Source organism: Ambystoma mexicanum, chromosome 4p (genome assembly GCF_040938575.1).
Source record: "Ambystoma mexicanum isolate Mex_15411 chromosome 4p, UKY_AmexF1_1, whole genome shotgun sequence".
Taxonomy (NCBI): Eukaryota; Metazoa; Chordata; class Amphibia; order Caudata; family Ambystomatidae; genus Ambystoma; species Ambystoma mexicanum.
In genome coordinates, this window is record NC_090927.1 from 1,129,572,550 (window position 1) to 1,129,591,361 (window position 18,812).

At 46.8% G+C, this 18,812-nt stretch overlaps 1 protein-coding gene across 1 annotated transcript in view; it reads left to right on the forward strand.

Moving 5' to 3' along the window:
• SHPRH (SNF2 histone linker PHD RING helicase) overlaps positions 1 to 18,812 on the forward strand; it is a 1,474,452-nt gene that overhangs the window by 1,399,462 nt on the left and 56,178 nt on the right. The window contains exon 29 of the mRNA XM_069606718.1: positions 13,218 to 13,298. Coding sequence (XP_069462819.1) covers positions 13,218 to 13,298 — 81 coding nt within the window. The remainder of the gene's footprint in view (positions 1 to 13,217; positions 13,299 to 18,812) is intronic.

The following is an 18,812-nucleotide window of genomic DNA, read 5'->3' on the forward strand; positions in this document are numbered from 1 at the left end:
GCAGAAATGTCCGCTCCACGGTTACTTTGGGAAAAGGTAGCAATTCATTTAGAGGGTCCAGAGTATAACCAGGTGTAGGCTCACTACAGTGTTGTGCTGATCAAATTATTGGTAAAGCTAGTGGAAGTCAAGGTTACACAAAATATCACAACCCATAGCGTTATACTATTTTAGGAGGAGATTTTTAAAAGAGAGGGATAACTACGGTTATTATGACAGACAATGGTGTGCAATTCAGAGCAGCCAAAATCAAAAAGTATCTGTAGGAGTTTGGGATTACAGATAAGCTTACCTTTATTTATCATCTCCAGACAAATGGGACTGTCGACCATTTTAACAAAGTCATAAAGGACAGTATTAGGTGGGCATGGTTGAATGGACAAGATAGGAACAAGGTGATTCAGGAGAGGGTCAACACAAATGTAGTTTTTGCCCAGAGTTCACTTGACTTTCTCGTTTTGAGATGAGTAGGGCAAGGAAACCCAGCACAAAGCAGTGTCCGCCATGTTTGTGCAGGGCGAAGCAGGCTGACATAGGGCCTCATTACACGGTAGGCGGTAGGGATTTACCGGTACCGGTAAAATACCGGTACCGGTAAATCCCTGCCGCCTTACTACGAGGTCCCTTAGCGGGTTTGAGCTTTAACGCCTGCTTTTTGCAGGCGTTAAAAACCAACCCGCTAAGGGACCTCGGAGCTAATTACGGCACCGCAAAATTGCGGTGCCGTAATTAGCGCCTTCCCCATTCCCATAGAGCCCTATGGGGCAGAAATGGGAAGGGCAATGGCGGAAGGGGGATTTACCGCCCCTCCAACCTTGGGATGGGGCGGTAAATCCCCTTTCCGCCAAGGCGGTGCCGGTATTTTACCAGCATGAGCCATGGCGCTAATAGCTAATAGCGCCATGGCTCACCGCCTACCGTGTAATGAGGCCCATAGATTGGGAAGGATGTAGGTTGAGGATTCAGGAAAGACAGAAAATGAATCAGCCCAACTATGTTGAAAGGAAATGCCCTGTAGAGTTGTTAGTAGAAGTGAGAGATTGGGTATGGATACAACTGCCGACTGCTTCGTGTCTTGGTCCGTTGAAGTGTTCAGAACCTCAAAGGGTGTGTCAAGCATTGGGCAATCCGCACAGAAGATGGGAGAGCGTGGGTACTGGATAGAGTTACTGTGTGTTTGAGAGGTGAAACGAAAAGCAGTGGAAAAAGTTCTGGTATGAAGAATGAGAGTGGGACATGTGAGGACCGTAGAGTAAAAATTGTGCCCACACAAATTCCAGGATTGTGTTGCTCATTGCTAAGGGGGAGATGTGTGGTGTTTACATCCATTCTAAAGTAGAACTGGAATGTCTGGGGGCTATAGAGAATGCATGAGAGACGATGGCGAGTGAAGGAGGGCGGCGAGGTGAAATGCGAATGTTGGGGCCCTTTGATATACGTCTTGAGCAATAAACGACAGATGAAACTCACCTGAGTGTGTAGACTGCCATTTCAAATACAATCTAGTCTATCAATGATAATTTAGGGGAAGATGAAGCTGGGTTATGTATTTTAGATGGTGATTTAATTGCCAACCTGAGACATTACCTTGTTTGGATGGGATTAGTAATGAGGATGATGGAGGTGCACCCTATGTATTGTACAGAAAAAAGGCACATAATTCTACTAATGCATTATTTGCCAAAATGCCTTCATGAATCTGGATTCAGAGGCTGCTATCATTGATTACCCGTTGTCACAACAGCAAGACCTACTTTTTGTTCAGGTTTGAGTAAAAGTCATATTGATTATATATTTCTATATTTAAATAGCTTGTGGGTATCAAAACAATTTGGCATTATACCCAGAGTAGAAAGTGACCAAGATCGCTTTATATTTAGTACCCCACACTTTTCTTTCAATCAAGGAAGTGGTGATGAAATTAGATGATAGATTGAACTCCGCTTTTGAATCTGAATGTTTGTAATTTACCCCACTATTTGTTTTATGAAACATCAGTGGAAATAGTGCACCCTTTTGTGACCCTCAATAGAAACATTAGGCAAGCTAACCAGCATAGGAATGTGTGGTTTGACAAAGGCTGTCATTAAGCAGATAACGGATGCTGCTCTTGCTTATAAGAAACTCACACCAAAAAGAAGAGTGAAGATGAGGAGACAAAATAGGAGAGTTTAAGGGAGGAAGTAAGCACAGGCAATTCTTAAGATTTTTGACAGATAGTAATTGCGGGTTGGGGGGATGCAAGTGTGGTCCCGACATAGTGATACCAGAAGCAGATTGGTTTAAGCACTTTTCTTCCTTTTATGCGGTGGGGAAAGAAATACAGTATAGGTAATTCTGTATAAATTGTTTAAATGTAGAGAATAAATACACACCTTGTCTCACCTTCAGAGTCTTCATAGAGATGAAAGAGATTACACTGAAGATCGAGTATACACCTTTCAAACGCAATACAACCAATACCCAAAATCGGGTTCTAAAACAAGTACACCCAACACATCTTCAGCAAGTTCTGATGCAGACTCCGAAGGTGAGACAACCTCCACCAGCAACGGAAGCAACAAGGAAGCGGTGAAAGAAACCAACTATTCGGGATATATGAATCAAATAAAAAAATACAAAAAAGGCAATAGGAACATGCCTCCCAAGCAGGTCCGTTTTAAGATACCTACGGGTACGACACCCACCAATACTACGCAAGGAGGAGAGTAAGGAGGGGGGGGTTCAAGACCCCACAAATCAAGAACCACAAGAAAACACCAACAGAAGGTTCACCAGAGCCAGTACGAAAGAATTCAACAGAAAGAAGTAGATAAGGACCTCATTATTAACATGTCTCAGAAAATATTGACACAAACTGAAACTGATCTATTAAATAAAGGATTCTCGTTCGCACCAACCACTGGATTCAATGTATACATGTATACATGTGGATCTCTTCAAATTTGTACGCAAAATAAAACTGAAACATTTTTTTGCAACCTTATGCACCAGGGCAGTACCAGCATTATCAAGGGAAATTGTTTAAATAAAACCAACAACTGGTTTTTCAACTACTAATTTGGCGCGGTCTCGTTTCTGAGTAATCTTCATACTGTTTACCAATGTGCATACATAACTCTCCACATTCTGGGCATCCAGGAATTTGGGATGTCTTATTTACTCCGTCACACTACTTCTGGGGCAGGCCTTGCTTTGGCATTGTCCTGGGAGAGAAATCCCTGAGCCTCTCTGACAGGCTCATATCAATGTCCCTATCACAGAACCAACAAACTCCCCTTTCAATGGATTGCATTTCTCCGCAAATTTCTCTTCAGATAGATATCCATTCCAGCGTCAGCTGCTCGGAAGACCTTTTGACAGGTTTAATAGTGCAACTCGACTCGACCGTCAACTCATCTTGCTTCGATGCCGCTGTTGTCGATTCCGGGCGTGACGTCGGCAGTCATGCATATACCACGTCAATACCTTGGTTCCTTTTTTCTGTGCGGTCAGCACACTGCTCGAGGAACTTTCTCTTACAAGATCCTTTTTGTGACCGACATTTGTCGACTATTCTACGAGGGTTTGCATAATGTGTACTCCCTAAGTGTCTGGGTTCAAGTGCAGTGACTGAAGCTCCTAAACAATGTCTGAATGTAGTGTCTCAGTGCTGGTCACGACACTGAGGGTTCTGGTTCTTGTAAAAATATTAACCTGAAATCGCTGTGGGAGAGGGCTGCAAAACTCATGGTAGGCTGACCCCCATCGAAATCTCCTGCGCACTCCACCACCACTTCATCGGAAGTCAAAATGGGGGGGGCTGTAATCCTGAAAAGGAGGAGCGGCATCGTGAAAAAAACAAGAAGACTTCTCATTCTCGGAGCACTCTTCTTCCTCTTCCTCCCACAAAAAGAAAAGGTGCCTTCAGACACGAATTCGGCGTACAGAGCCGAGTGGGAGGCTTTTAAGGAGCGGATGTTCACGTTATTTCTGTTACAGGTGGCATCTTGAAGCAGCAGGCTAAGGTGCTTCCAGTGGCTCCCGGTGAGCCTGACCACAAGATAACCCCTACCACAACGTCGTCGTCGTCACTTTCAAAGTCTTCGGGCAAGGCGCTTAGTGTGGTCAGGTGGACATTAGCGCTGTTGTTAACCAATGCGCTGCATATATCGGGCCACAGTACACAGTGTGGTAGACGCCCTAGTTTGAAGTATTTTGTCGGGCAATGTGCTCACTGATATTTTGGAGGAGGGACCATCTACAGAGAGTGCTGCAGGAGCCCTCTACATGGAGGGGTATGTAATTTAATGTGGCTATTGCCGACTCTATCGCCACCTTGTGGCAGAGACCATGCACTGCTCCCTGGTAAATCCAGACTTTACAAAGAAGTACAGGCTGGTAATGGAATACCCTGTTTATCGCTCCACCCATACTATCCCGGATAGGCTAGTGGTGCAGGCAGCCACCGTGAACACCAGGGCAGCCACACTAGGGAAGGAAAAGGGGTTGGCGCCCTAGCCAAAACATGTTTTTTCTTCAGGCAGAATGGCCTTAACGCACTTAATGCACCATGCGCATTTGCCAAGTATTCTTTTGGCCTGTGGCTGGGTATCTTGGAAGCCGTGCAGTACATTCCTGAGGGGGAAATGCGCGAGGGCTTGAGAGAATTGTGGATGATGGCAAAGAGGTGGCCCTGAAGTTGCTGCAGATGGGCCTGGACGTCGCATTTTGCGTGGGTCGTGCAATGGGGTCAGTGACTGTCTTGAGGAGTCAGGCGCGTACCTACATACATTGGGATTCTCGCCTAATGTCCAGAGCAAGCTACTGGACGTCGCCTTTTACAGCGAGATTCTGTTTGGCCCAAAGGCTGACGAGTCCTTAGAAATGTTAAAGATCTCTAAGCTAGCCACCGAGTCGCTAGGCCTAGCTGTCCAACAGTCAGCAAAACCTGCTCTTTTTTTCCCCCTCTAGAGGGAGAGGCTATAGGTGTTACATCACCTTCGGCAGGAAGACTCCGCTCCCACAGCCCAGGCAGGGGCAGAGGCATTTCCCCTGCTCCAGAAAGGGATGGGGGGGCCTCCAAAGGCCAGCAGACGGAGGCTGGGGCGGCTCTGAACTCGAAGCCACTTTGATGTCTCCCTCCCTGTTTCACCAGTTGGAGGAAGGAGAGGTGAGCACTGGGCCCAGTGGCGGGAGGTTACTGACGACGCCTGGGCACTTCTGCTCGTTCAGTGGGGGTACTGTCTGCCTTTCTTATGAAGGCCGCCGGACAGTCCATGCCCTCCTCCTCAACAACCAGAACAGGAGCTCCAGGAAGAACTGCAAGCCCTTCTTATGAAGGGTGCCGTTGAAGAGGTACCTCCTGAGCAGAGAGGATCGGGCTGGTACTTCCTGGTACCCAATAAAGGTGGGAGGACTCCATCTCATCTTGACCTCAGGGCCTTGAACAAGTTCCTGAGAAAGGAGAAAGGACAAGTTCAAGATGGTGATGTTGAGAGACATTCTCCCTGCTCTCAGATTGCATTATTGGCTAGTGTCGATAGATCTCCAGGATGCATATTTCTATGTGCCGATCCACCAGAAGCACAGGAAATTCCTGAAATTCCTCATTGGGGACAAGCACTGCCAGTTCAATGTGTTCCACTTTGGGTTGACCTCCGCCATGATGGTCTTCACCAAGCTTATGGCAGTAGTCGCATCTCACATCAGGAGATCCGGCATCCATTTGTTCCCATACCTGGATGACTGGCTGATCTGAGGGAATTCAACAGAGCAGGTTTGTTCCCATCTCAAGGTCACCTGTTCTCTGCTCCACAAGCTGGCCTTTCCCTGACCTTGCAGAAGTCCACACCAGCACAAAGGCTCCAGTTCATCAGAGCAGTCGTGGATACTTGGGTGGGGAGGGGGACTTTTCCTCCTGTAACAAACTCATTGTGCCATCAGTAAAGACAGACACAAGTGGTCACAGTTCAAGATGTTTATTGGACTTTATAATGAGTGAGATAAACAACTAATCTAAACCTATATCTAAGATCTGAGCAAGCTACGACCATCAAATAATAATAAGGCAGTCCTAGTGGCATCTTGTCAAATAAAAAGAGCCTATACTAAAAAAAAGAAACTATTGCCAATCCTTAATACCAAGTTACAAAAAGAGTGTGGCATAATGTTCACCAGAAAGAATGTGTTCACAAAATGATAAGTCAGGATGGTATGGCTGGGTCTCCCTTCCCCACGTTTTTAGCACAGGATAAGGTGGGCTACTGAGCACTGCACACTTTTGGGCCTCTCCAGCATGAGGCCCACAATTCCAGTTCAACAATACCAGAACCTTCAGGGGCTAAGTCTCTTTTCTGCAAAGTCTCTTGCCTTAGAAGGCTTGCTGGTTTAAAACAACAAATGAACAAAAGTTCCTTCGGTATTCTTGCACCGTGGGCAATTGCTCTTCGCCCCCTGGATCTCCCTCCGGCGGACTCAGTTCCTTCTTGCAACCTGGGCCTCCCTCAGTCGGGTTCACTACGGCCTTTCAAATACAGCTTGCCATATTCAAATGTCTCTGTTAAAATGTCCCACTGCAGACAACCGTCGGCCGGGTTCACTCTTGTCAACACAATGTTCATGGGTGTATTACTCAGCCGGGTTCACATTTGCCAAGTTCACAGTTCCCTTTGTTTTATTTTAATGCGGGATTCACTTTTTTTTTTTTAATTTTATTTTTGTTGGCAGAGGCAAATGAGACATACGCACATCAGAGCAGCTTTGCAAAGACAATCTGGATATTCAACAGAGTACAGTGGCACAAATGAATAGTGAACAGTCGTAACATGGAGATTGCAGCACTGCAGAGCATCATGTGTCAAGGCACACAGTAATAATAATTACGTGAGTTATCCATCGAGGAGACGGCGTACAGGCCATTAAGATAACTATTAAAGGCAGTCCAAATGTTTTTAGGCCGGGATCATGCCGGGAGGGTGGTAATCTATTCCTCCCCGCAGTTCCGAGACCAGGTCAATAAGTTCAGCCATTTCTGGAAGGTGGGAGGAGCAGAGCACTTCCAGTTTTGTAAGACACATTTTTTTGGCAATTATACAGCACACATTTAAGAATTTAGCAGCCCCTCTGGCTCCCTCATCCCCCCAAGCCCCAAATAGTACACCCAATGGGTCAGGCTCAATAACATTATCGCAGATTTCTGATAAAGTTTTCAGGTTTTCCTCCCAGAATGGGGTTAGCAGCTGGCAGTCCTAGAACATATGTAAGTGGCCCGCATCCTCCGCACCACAGCGAGGACATATCCGTGGGTCGGAGCGGGCGAACTTGGAGAGTCTGTGCGGGGTGTAGCAGAGCCTATTCAGCAGTTTATACTGTATGGTGCGGTATCGAAAATTCAGGGAGACCCTATTGGTGTGAGAGCACATTCTCCCCGATAGTTGGTACGTACGTTCTACCCCCAGTTCGGAAGCCCAATCATCCCGCACCCTAGAGAGCTGCGGTGTGGTCGTTGTGAGAAGGAGTTTGTACAGTGATGGTACCACCCCGCGGGCCCCACCCGAGTTGGCGATGTATGAAATCCCAGGGGCGTCGGGAGGTTCGTTGGGAAACTCAGGCAACATGTCACGGAATGCAGCGCGGAGCCTGTAATATTGCAGCAGTTCCATCGGTGAACCAGAGTGACTTGGTTTCCAAGTCTGTGGTGTTATGAATAGCCCATCCGGGTAGAAGTCAGTTAAGGGTAGGTAACCCAGGGACCGCCAGTGTCGTGCCAAGGCCATGTCGTTTGTGGGTTCCAATCCAGGAAACTGCCAAGCGGGGAGCCTCTTGTAGTATGGGTGTTCTTCAACGCCTGCAGCAAATATCCGCCTCCAGGCCGATATGGTGGTTTGGACTGGATCTATAGGTGAGTCTGGCTCAAAATGTTGATGTAGAATTAAGGTCATTATATTGGTGCCAGAGGCAGCTAGGGTTTCTAGCTTGACATGCAGGCGAGGAGGGGAGGGGGGCCAGGGTACCAGTAGGTGGCAAACTGCGCCTGCGCAGCAATCCAGTACCGCATCAGGTCAGGGGCAGTAAACCCGCCTTTCTCGTAGGGAAGAGTCATGGCAGCCCATTTTTTCCGCACCGCACCAGAATGCCACAGGAACTGAGCGCACAGCTTATGTAAGTCTGCAAAGTACTTCTTGCCGGGCCATATGGGGACATTCATAAACGTGTACAGCAGTTTGGGGAGCAAAATCATTTTAACCAGTGATAATCTACCCGCCAGTGACAACGGGAGAGAACGCCAGCGCGCTATCTTGGACTCCGCCAATTCTGCTGCGGCCAGGTAATTGTTATTTAAAAGAGCTTCTTTGGTCAGGGACACCTGAATTCCCAGGTATTTAATCCCGTCGGGGGACCAACGGAGCAAGTACTCCGTGGCTGATTGAGTCGTGGAGCCCGTGAGGGGGAAGAGTTCGGATTTGGTATAATTGATGGGGAAGCCAGAATATGTACCAATACGGGTGATGTCACGCAGAATAGGGTCAAGGTGGATGTCCGGGTCTCTGACAAACAGTAGTACGTCGTCTCCATAAAGTGAGATAATTTCGGGGGTACCCTGTACCCATTTCCCTTTGCGCGACTGGCGCTCCCTGACAAAGTCCGCCATAGGCTCAATGGCCAGTGCGAACAGGATCGGGGAGAACGGGCATCCCTTCGTGTGCCTCTGAAGAGAGGGTACAAGGAGGACGTTTGAGAGTTGACACATGCGGGATTCACTTTCAGTAGCTTTCCCCTTGGCATCCCTCTATCGGGTTCACATAGCCATCTTTAACACAGTTCATCTTTAGCACAGTTTCATCAGAAAGCAGGGTGTTCCTTCTCCTAGTTTCTTTCGACATCCCTCTGTCGGGTACAGACTGTCTTATTCCACAATTCACAATCTTATCGGAAAGCGGGGTTCCCTTCCCCTAGCTTTCTCCTGGCAATGGGTCAGAGACTTTTGATTGTACAAGGGATTTGACGTGACCCTTGTAATACCACTCTGACGCCTCACGCCGCCCTTTCCTAGTGCTTTCTGGACTTTGCAGTTTCAACACAAAACGAAGGGGGCCAGCGAGAGTCTTTAAAATGAGCACTTCTATGGCGTCTGACCACTGTGCAGCTGGCCCTTGTCTGGGCTTTTCTCAAAAGATCAAACACACACATGTTCTTTCTTCTCAAGTTCCATGCGTTCATAATGTTTATACTCGCAACCTTGGGCTCAACATAGTTTGGTTTGCCATAAGCTTTTGACTAACCGGCTGTGCAGAAGCTGTTGGCTTCTCTCGTCTTTGGAGTCAAGGACAGTACCACGGTAGCCAGCTTGCCTCCCCGCCTATGCTATCAATGCGGGAGTGCACTGTTGACATTTGCTGCTCTGCACGCCATCTGCAACTCCTGGTCTTATGATTTCCCTTTCGGAGGCTTCGCAGGTCTGAGTTGAAAAGGGCCAGGGCAAGTTGCCCCATCGTTGTCCATCTAGGGCTCTCTGCCTTTCTCCTCTGTTTGAACTCCCGGCTCGGTGTAGCTGTTCCCTTGTGCGTTCGGCCTTGCTCGTAGTGTGCTCCCGTGCTCCACCTTTCATCCCTGTAGGGAAGGTAAAGGACCATCAGGTGTGTGTGATTATTGTTAATTGCCTGACTCTGTCTGGCCCGTGGGTTGGGACAGGTCAGGTAAGCAGTTTTAGGTTTAGTCCGTTATTTATCACAGTGCAAGAAAGTGTTCGTGTTGGAAAAGGGAGGGGGGTAGATTTTCTAGATATCCTACTTGGTAGGATGGGGAAACAGTGTCATAAAGAAAGGAGTGGTTGGTTAACTCAGAAAGGTAAGTTTTGTAGGGTTGGTGAGATGAATAAGTGGGAACGGTAGTGGTTTATAAGAGCAGATTGGGAATTCCGGAAATAATCAGAGCGACGTGGAGAAGAATGGTTGGGAGTATTTGGGTAGGAAACAGGAAAACAAGGATTCTGGGAGATGTGGTTTCCGAATGCAACATGGTTTGGGCTTCCAGGGGCTGTATCAGATTTGGAGGGGTTGTTGGATAAGGGGGGTTCTTTGGGTGGAAGGGAGGTAGATGCGATACAGCTTACAAAAGCCCCAGAGGCCTAGTCCTCCTCTCCTTCTTCTACGGTATACCACATCTCACCTGGGGTATTCCCATGAGCATAACCCTGGGTTCCCCTACTCGGGGGATCCTCCCTCGCTCGTCCACCCCCAGGATTGGGATCTGGGAACGTCAACTAGTCCCTGGCCACCTGAATAAGGGATTCTCGAGGTCTACTTCGGAGAATACCTTTGGGTGTCTCACACCCCTCAGGAGATAGTCGCCAATGTCAGACAGAGGGGTCACCTGTTACAGAAACACACCACCTTGCCAGTGGCTTCCTTTCTCCGCCTCTTAGGTCTCACAGCCTCCTGCATTGTTCTAGTGCCAGAGGCCTGATTGTGGATGCGGTCTCTGCAATGGCTCCTGCTGAGTCAATGGGCCCAGTATTTCGGCACTTTGAGAGATTTTCTGAAAGGTTGGAGGCCAACAATCTCTCTTTGTGGGCCAGCAACAGGAAAATGTTGGCGGGAGAACCTTTCTGGCCTCTGTTGCCCCAGGCCAAATTGGTCACAAACGCGTCACTGAAAGATTGGGGTGCTTACTGTGTGGACTTGTAGGCGAGCAGCCTTTAGTCAGCGATGGAAGCTCAGTGGCACATAAACAGGCTGGAGCTGTGATCAGGTTGGCCCTGAAACATTTGCGCCCTCTCTGAAAGGGAAGCACATCCTAGTTTTGACAGACAATACGGTGGCCATGCACTACCTGAACAAAACATGTAGCCTGAGCTCCCCTCTCCTTTGCAGAGAGGCGATGCAACTGTGGATCTGGCTTCTATAGAATCGGATCTCCGTCTCAGCAGTGCATCTGGCAGGGATAGAGAACGGATTGGTGGACGCTTTGAGAAGGCAGAGCACAGTCTCACATGAGTCGGAAAAGTGTACCAAGAAGTCCTGGAGGAGGTCTTCTCTCGGTGGGGCACCCCAGCAGTGGGTCTGTTTGCCACAGCATTTCTGGTGGACTGAACCTTCCCTCTCCACCATGCTTTCCCTCATATTCCCAAGCTTGCTTGGGTTCTCAAGAGGTTGAGAAGATTCCGAGCAACCCCGATCTTGATCACCTCGTATTGGGCGAGGAGAACTTGGTACTCAGATCTTCTAGACTTGGCCATCTGCCTACCTCTCTGGGTGCCCCGGCAGCCGGGGGTCGGGTTCTCCACACGAAACCGGAATCCCTCAACCTACATGCGTGGCTCTTGAGAGGATGTGATAAGATGACTTGGACCTCTTGGAGGATGTTTTGGAGGGGATACTGGCTGCATGCAGATCATCAACAAGATTGCTGTATGTGTGCAGGTGGAGAAGATTTAAGGCATGGTGCAGAGAGCCCAAGGTAGATCCTATCTCCAGCCCCACTGCTAAAATTCTGGCCTTGCTGGGCCTTCAGGTCACCACAGACAAACGATACTTGGTAGCTTTGTCTATGTTCAAACAGTCTCTGAATCAAGGATCTTTCTTTACAATCCCGGTTATGGCCCAATTTTTGAAGGTCCTTGTGAATAAGTTTCCGCCTGTTCCTTTTGTTGTTCCTGACTGATACCTTAACTTGGTTCTTGCCTATCTCATGGCTGCTCCCTTTGAGCCATTGAACTCTTGTTCCATTAGACTGCTCACTTTGAAGACTGTTCTTTTAGTAGCACTTACATCAGGCAGACGGGTCAGTGAGTTGCAGGCCCTGTCATGCAAGTCATCTTTTCTCCGGTTCTTTAGGGAAAAAGATTCTTTGAAGGTGCGGCCAGGGTTTTTACCTAAAGTGGTCTCAAGAGTTTCATCTGTCCAAATCCATCAAGCTGCCAGCATTGTACCCACCTCCGCACCCCTCCAAGGAGGAGGAACGCTTTCATAGGCTGGACCATGAGGGGGTTCTGAGCTTTATTTTGTGGTGAGGACGGCAGAAGTCGGGAAGCAGGACCAGCTGTTTGTAGGTTTCTCTGTTGAGAAAGGGTTTGGCAGTCACCAAACAAACCATCTCGAGGTAGATCACACTCTGCATATGGAATGCTACCTCAATGCAGGGAAATAGTTGCCTGCAGGCATCAGGGCACACTCCACAAGGGGGTGGCTGCCACTTCAGCTCTGCAAAGGGGGTGCCGGTGAGGGACATCTGCCGGGTGGCAGCTTGGTCCTCCCTGCATACCTTTACCAAACACTACTGCCTGGAGTTGACGCTCGCTTTGGGAGAGCGTTTTTGCAAAGTTTCCTTGTATAGGGGCTTTCATTCCCACCTCCATCATAAATACTGCTTGGGATGTCTTATCTGATGCGGAATCTGCAGGAGCAATGCAATCCATTGAAGGAGAAATTGCTTAACGTAATGTTCTTTCTATGGATTCTTCTCCCGTAAATTCCTTATCACCCTCCCATCCAACCCTGCCATGAAAGTGCCTACAGTTTATGGCATCCTTCTCTAAGGAGAGAAAGAAGAAGACTCTCTGTTAGAGTGCTACCATTGTTTTAATGATGTGTCCCACATTTGTTTTGCCGTTCCATTCTCCCCCCACTCCCCAAAGAAAAATCCTGTTTAGGTTTTTTCTTTTTTCTCACGAGTTGTGGCTGTTTAGCCTGCATTGATCTTCCTCTGCAGTGGCTGAGCGTGGAGGGGGGCGGGGGGAATGGCATAGTGACGTGGTATATATGTACGATGACCATCCAGATTCGAAGACAGCGGCATCGAAGCAAGATAAGTCGACGGCCGAGTCGAGGTGCACTACACCCCTTGTTGAAAGGTTTTTGGAGCAGCTTACGCTGGAATGGAAATATGATGAGGAATCAGCGGGACAAGAATCCATAGAAAGAATATTATGGTAAGTCATTTCTCCTTTGTTCCTTAAGCCTTTGAACAGTCTCATCTATGAACAATACTTTTTGGTCCCATTATTATTAACCTGGGTGGCCAGTGATTTTAATCTTTATTTTGTTTTGTGTCTGCATGCTACATTTTTATTCATTTATTTTTTACCCTTTCTGTGGAATTCTGAATGTGACATCTATATTTGTGATTGCCCATACACTATACTACATATTCAGTGTTTTACTCCCAATTGTTGTTAAATAAAGACTCATGAAAGACAGATGTACTAACGCAGACTATTTTAATTATACCTCTTCTAGGTCCACGATTGTTCATAAGTTCCTAATAAAAGCAACAATTGAAGAGAGAATGCAAGCGATGTTAAAAACTGCAGACCGAAGGTAAGGTAGCAACTATATGATTCAGTAGCCATACAGAAAGATATAAAAAGTGTGTTCAGTGCATGGTGAATATTTTTTGACAGTGAATATGTGATTCATTTTCATGTTTCTAATGTTGTTGGATCTAGCTTTTTTTTCCTGTGCGGAATCTACAGTATGATCTATTTTTGGTTTAAAACAAGTAAACATTTATAGAGTTTAGCAACTTAATTGGCAGCACAGCCTTCATATAGCCATATGCATTCAATATGTTAACAAGTAGACCTTTCACATTTTATTGCATCACTCCAACTCGTAGATGGGAAGGGTAATATTTGGGTGACCTTGAATATGGTAATTGTATCACTGTTTGCACACTTTGCTGTCCTTTCTTGTGGGAAAACTCTCTCGCCATACACCTGTTTAAGTAGCTTTGGACACAATGGCCCTCATTACGACCAGGGCGGTAAGGGGTTTACGGCAGCGTAAACAGCGCCGACCCTTACCGCCTGAGTACGAGGTCCCTTAGTGCCATGGCGGATTTAACACCTGCTTTTACCAGGTGTTAAAATCCATGGCACTAAGGGACCATGGAGTTAATTACGCCACCGTAATTTACGATGGCGTAATTAACGCCTTCCCCACTCCCATTATGCCCTATGGGGCAAAAATGGGAATGGGAAAGGGTAAATGGGGATTGGGGACTTACCGCCCCGCCAAGGTCGGAATGGGGCGGTAAATCCGCCAACCACCATGGTTTAAACGTAGTTTACGCCATGGTGGTAAAGTCACGGCCCAGGCGGTAACTTACCACCTGGGTCGTAATGAGGCCCAATGCCTAAGGTTACATGGACTGCCATGACCCACAGTCTTGTGGTTCCTCTTCCTCACCAAGGCTATACAGACAAATCCAAGCAGGGCTTAAAGCCTGAGTCCTTACCAGGTTTCGTCGTGGCCCAGAGAAATTTTGCTAATGTACGTGTTGTTCATGAAGTACATGGAGTGCACAGAAAAAAGGAACTGAGGGCATGGGATGCAGCAGCTCCATATATACTGTCCCCAACAACATGTTGGGCATGGGGCGCGTACGACACCAAGCAGAGGTAATGTATTAGTCCATGCATTTAAGTCTGCGAAACTTGTTCCGTTCTCGGTCTTTCTGCATTCACTGGGTCTCATGGCCTCCTGCATCCTGCTGGTGCCTGAGGCTTGGTTAAACATGAAGATGCTCCCCAGTGGTGGTATGTCATAATATCGAAAAAAATGTCGAATTGCAATAAATGTGAAAACTTAATGTAAAAAAAAAATATCGAATTCTTTATTTTTTAATTTATATTTTTTTTGGGGTTCCGCATGGAAAAAAAAGGTTAAAAAACGGGGTGTTGGGGGTAACCCCCCTCCCCATTTTGAATAATAAAACGTATTAAAAAAGACATTTGAATTTTTTTTTTGACATTTTTTCGATTTTCTTTTTTTTCAACATTTTTGCATTCGATTTTATGACTATAAACCTGCTCCAGTGGTTACTTCAGTACCAGTGCTGTCATTTCAAAGGCAATATGCCACATTCACTGCACGTCTCATAGAGGGTTTCTCAAGATTTCCTTTGGTGGGCCGTGAGACACAACCTGGTGAAAGGGTAATTGCTTTGAAAACCTTGGTCCCAACTGACCATAATCACGGACACTTCCTTGAAAGGCTGATGTGCCCAACTATTGGATCTTATGCTGAGAGGAATTTTGACCTTCACAGAAGCTCGGGACCAAATAATTTTGCCCGAGCTGCAGGCTGTCAGACTCACCCTAGTTGCCTTCCTCCCGTTTGTGCAAGGCAGATGTGTGTTGGTCCGAATGGAAAATGCAGTGGGAATGCACTAGCTCAACAAACAGGAGGTGTAGGGTTGTAGCCTTTGTGCAAGGAATCAATTAGAGTGTGGATCTGGGGTCTGAAGAGCGATGTATCTCTGACAGTGGCCCATCGTGCCAGCCAGAGAGCATCAAAGCGGATGCTCAGAGCAGACAAACTTTGGCGTTTCACAAATGGGAGCTCTGCCACAACAGCAAGTTTTGAAGGAGATTTGTGCCCTTGGGGAAGTCCCCCAGTAGCCATATTCACTTCCAGTGTGTGCAAACAGGAGGTTAGAGCTGTTCTGCTCCAGAAAGTTTCCTTGATGAGGGAGATCTGGGAGATACACTTATGGTCAAGTGCAAATTCTTTCTCTATGCGTTCCGACTGACAACTACCATTCTGCTAGTCCTCAGCAAGGCATAAAATAAGCAGTGTCGTGGAGCAATTTGCTATGCAATTCTGTAGGTTTGCTAATTAAATTGGCACTTGTGTAGCAAAGCTAGCTATTTGTTACCCTGTCCAATGAAAGCACAGCTCACCCTGCATTCCTCTCCCGCCTTCAGAGCTCTCTCCACCCTCTTTTCTCTGTTCACTGCAAGTTCAAAGGAGCTAATGGAGAGAGAGAGGGCAGCAGTAATCATCCCCTTCACTCATGTGCCAAAAAGCCTGTGTGGGAGTGCCATGCACATTTTATTTTTCAAATAATTACAAACCAGAATTAATCGGGATAATATTGTTACTAAGCTAACTGTAGCCTGTCTGCCAAAGACCAGTATGTTATCTTTTTTTTAAAAAGGCTTTCAATTCCATTTCTAAAAATATGATAGGTTACGTAATGCATAATTACAGTTAGCTAACACTGCATGCCTCCATGCTTTACAGTGAAGTGTATCTAAATCTCAGTGTCAACTAGATTTCATTTTGCTAGGGAAGATGCATCGTATTGATGAGTGGACACCTTTGAAAATGTACATGACCACGCAGCCAAATGCTTTGATGGCAAACTTAGTCCTGTGGCCTGCTGGTTACATACAGCTTGTAACCCACAAGCTGATCCCATACTCCTTGATATTCTATCTTACCATGTTGGTTTATACCCGCTACCCTGAAAGTGGGATGGCCGTAAACTACAATATTCTGCCTAGTTTGCCCAGTTCTCTGCCTGCTATGCCATCCACTCTGCTTAGTCTTTTTCATAATGAATGCACAAGGCTAACTTGTTATTTACTTAAAGTATCAATCAATAGTTTCATCCAGTCTGTACATCTACAGACCTATTGTACACTGTAGTTGGCCTCCAAAACTCACTTTGCTCTATGATTATGATTGCATTATATATTTGCATCTGCAGATTTTAAGAAGGGCCAGTACCATTTGGAGGGTATGTGGAAACTTTTATTTACTTTGTTTGTAGTAAATTTCAAATACAGGTTTCACTGTGCATGGCTGGCCTCTGGGTGGCAGCAGTGTGCCAAACTGAAGTGGATTTGTGGTGACATGCACCATTTTACAGAAATAATTTACAAGGCCGGATTTATCTCGCTAATGTCTTACTTCAGCGGTATAAAAAACTGCTGTATTGTTTCTCATTTTATATCTTGGGTACAAGTATCTTCTGGTGGCATTAAAAACATTTGTACAAAATTGCTAATCAAATGGGTTTGTTTGCTAATCAAGAAAAATGTTATTAGCAAACTCTGTTAATCAATTTTTGAAAATTAATGTATGCCTTGCTCAGTAGAGTGCAGTTTTTCGGGTCCATGTTTATTGCAATTGGTCCAGACTGGCCCTAGAGGACATGGCATCCAGAGCGTTTTCATCTGCCCATTTGCCCTCCCTGGCACCTTCAGACAAGGGTGAACTTGGTCTCCCACTGTTGGAAGACGGTCCTCTATCTGAACCTCAGCAGCCTGAACCTTCATGTTTATCTGCTGAGATATAAGGAATGGGACTTGTCAGACAATGTCATGAATCTACTCCTATCGGCTAAGAGACCGGCCACCATATCCATTTTTGCCTGCAGTTGGCATACATTCACATCTTGGTGTCAGGAGAGGCGTATGGACCTCTTCATCTGTCCTATCTCTTCTGTACTGAACTTTCTGCTCTTTGTCCCAGACGAGTCTAATGATTGACCCTATCAAGGGATTCCTAGCTGCCATTTTGGTTTTCAAGAGAACCCCTGAGCAAGGCTCTTATTTCACAATCTCCACTATTATGCAACTTTTTCAGGGTTTTGGCAACCAGCTTCCCCCACACGTCTCTCGAATGAGGGCTGCCACGAAAGATGACCAGCATTTTGTGGGCTATCCTGGTGCTTGTGTATCAATGTGGATCATCCTCTGCATTTGGGACTGCTATGATATGGATGGGAAAGGTGTGCCTGAGTGTCCCAGGGCTCATTTAACTGAATGCCTTGCTGCCACTTGTGTCCTTCAGAGCTAGGTGGGCTTCATGGCACATGTTTGCAAAGCATTACTGCCTGGATTCCATGTCAGAGGAGAAGGCTCACTTTGGCCGAATGGTCTTCCATAGTTTTCTGGTTTAGGTGGGTTCTTCTCATACTCATCCCTTCCCCAGTCTCACATACTGCTATGGGAGCCTATTAAAGATGAGGAATCTGTGGGAGGAAAGAATCCATTAGAAGATCACCCTCATAACCTTCCTTATCTGTTTTGCCGTGCCTTAGCTGCTGAATGTGAGGGGAAACAAAGGAACTGAGCTCATTGGACACAGGAGCTTCATATATACTGTCCCTGGCAAGTCATGTCTAGTGTATGACGCATAACGGCACCAAGCAGAGCAGACCCTGATGCCAAAAGAAATTAAGAATTCGTCTGGCGCTGGAGATAGAATATCAAAGATGAGGAATCTCTGTGAGGTAGGAATAATCCATCAGAAAGGAAATTACCAAGATGCAAGTCATTATTTCTTCCATTTCACAGCCCTGCCGTTCCATCTCTTCTCTGCAGTGATTTTTCCCCTAACATACCCTCCTTCCAGGGGGCCGGGGAAAGGCAGTCGCTATCGGATCTTGACCCCGGGGGTGGATATGTGAGGGAGGATCAGCTAGGTGGGGGGACTTGGGGAGTGGGGAAGAGCCACCCCTGGGTGAGAAACAGTATCCCCCATTTCCGTTTTCTAGTGAACCCAACGTCCCCCAGGCCTTTATAGGTTACTATCAATCCCTTCCATATTCTACCCATAAATCATCTCCCAGTAAATATCAGGGAGGTACTGGGACGAGAAAGAGACACACCAGAGACATGCATTCTCTCTTTGTAAATTCTAACACATACGAACACCACTTAGGTTCTGCAACAAGAAGGCCACCATTAACACAGAAGACGGACTGGAAGAAGAAACGTAAGCAGTCTAGTTGTTGGCCTCTTTGTCATGAAGCCGTGAACTTTAAAAATGGCAAACTGAGAAACCCAGGGAGAAGCCCGGGGAGTGGCATGGAAAGGTGCCCAGAGAAGCATGCGAAGGAGAGTTCCAGGGCAGAATTTGTGGCAGCAAGAATGCACCTTCCTGAGACCTTGGAAGGTTGGGGGAGCGATGTTCTGGTGCAGCGAGTGAGAGGGGCTTGTGTGCAGTCTGAGGCAGAGCTGGGGAAGCATTGCGGCCAAGAGCAAAGGTACTGGGAGCGTCAGCAGGACTCCAGAATGCTCACAGGTGCAGGACAGC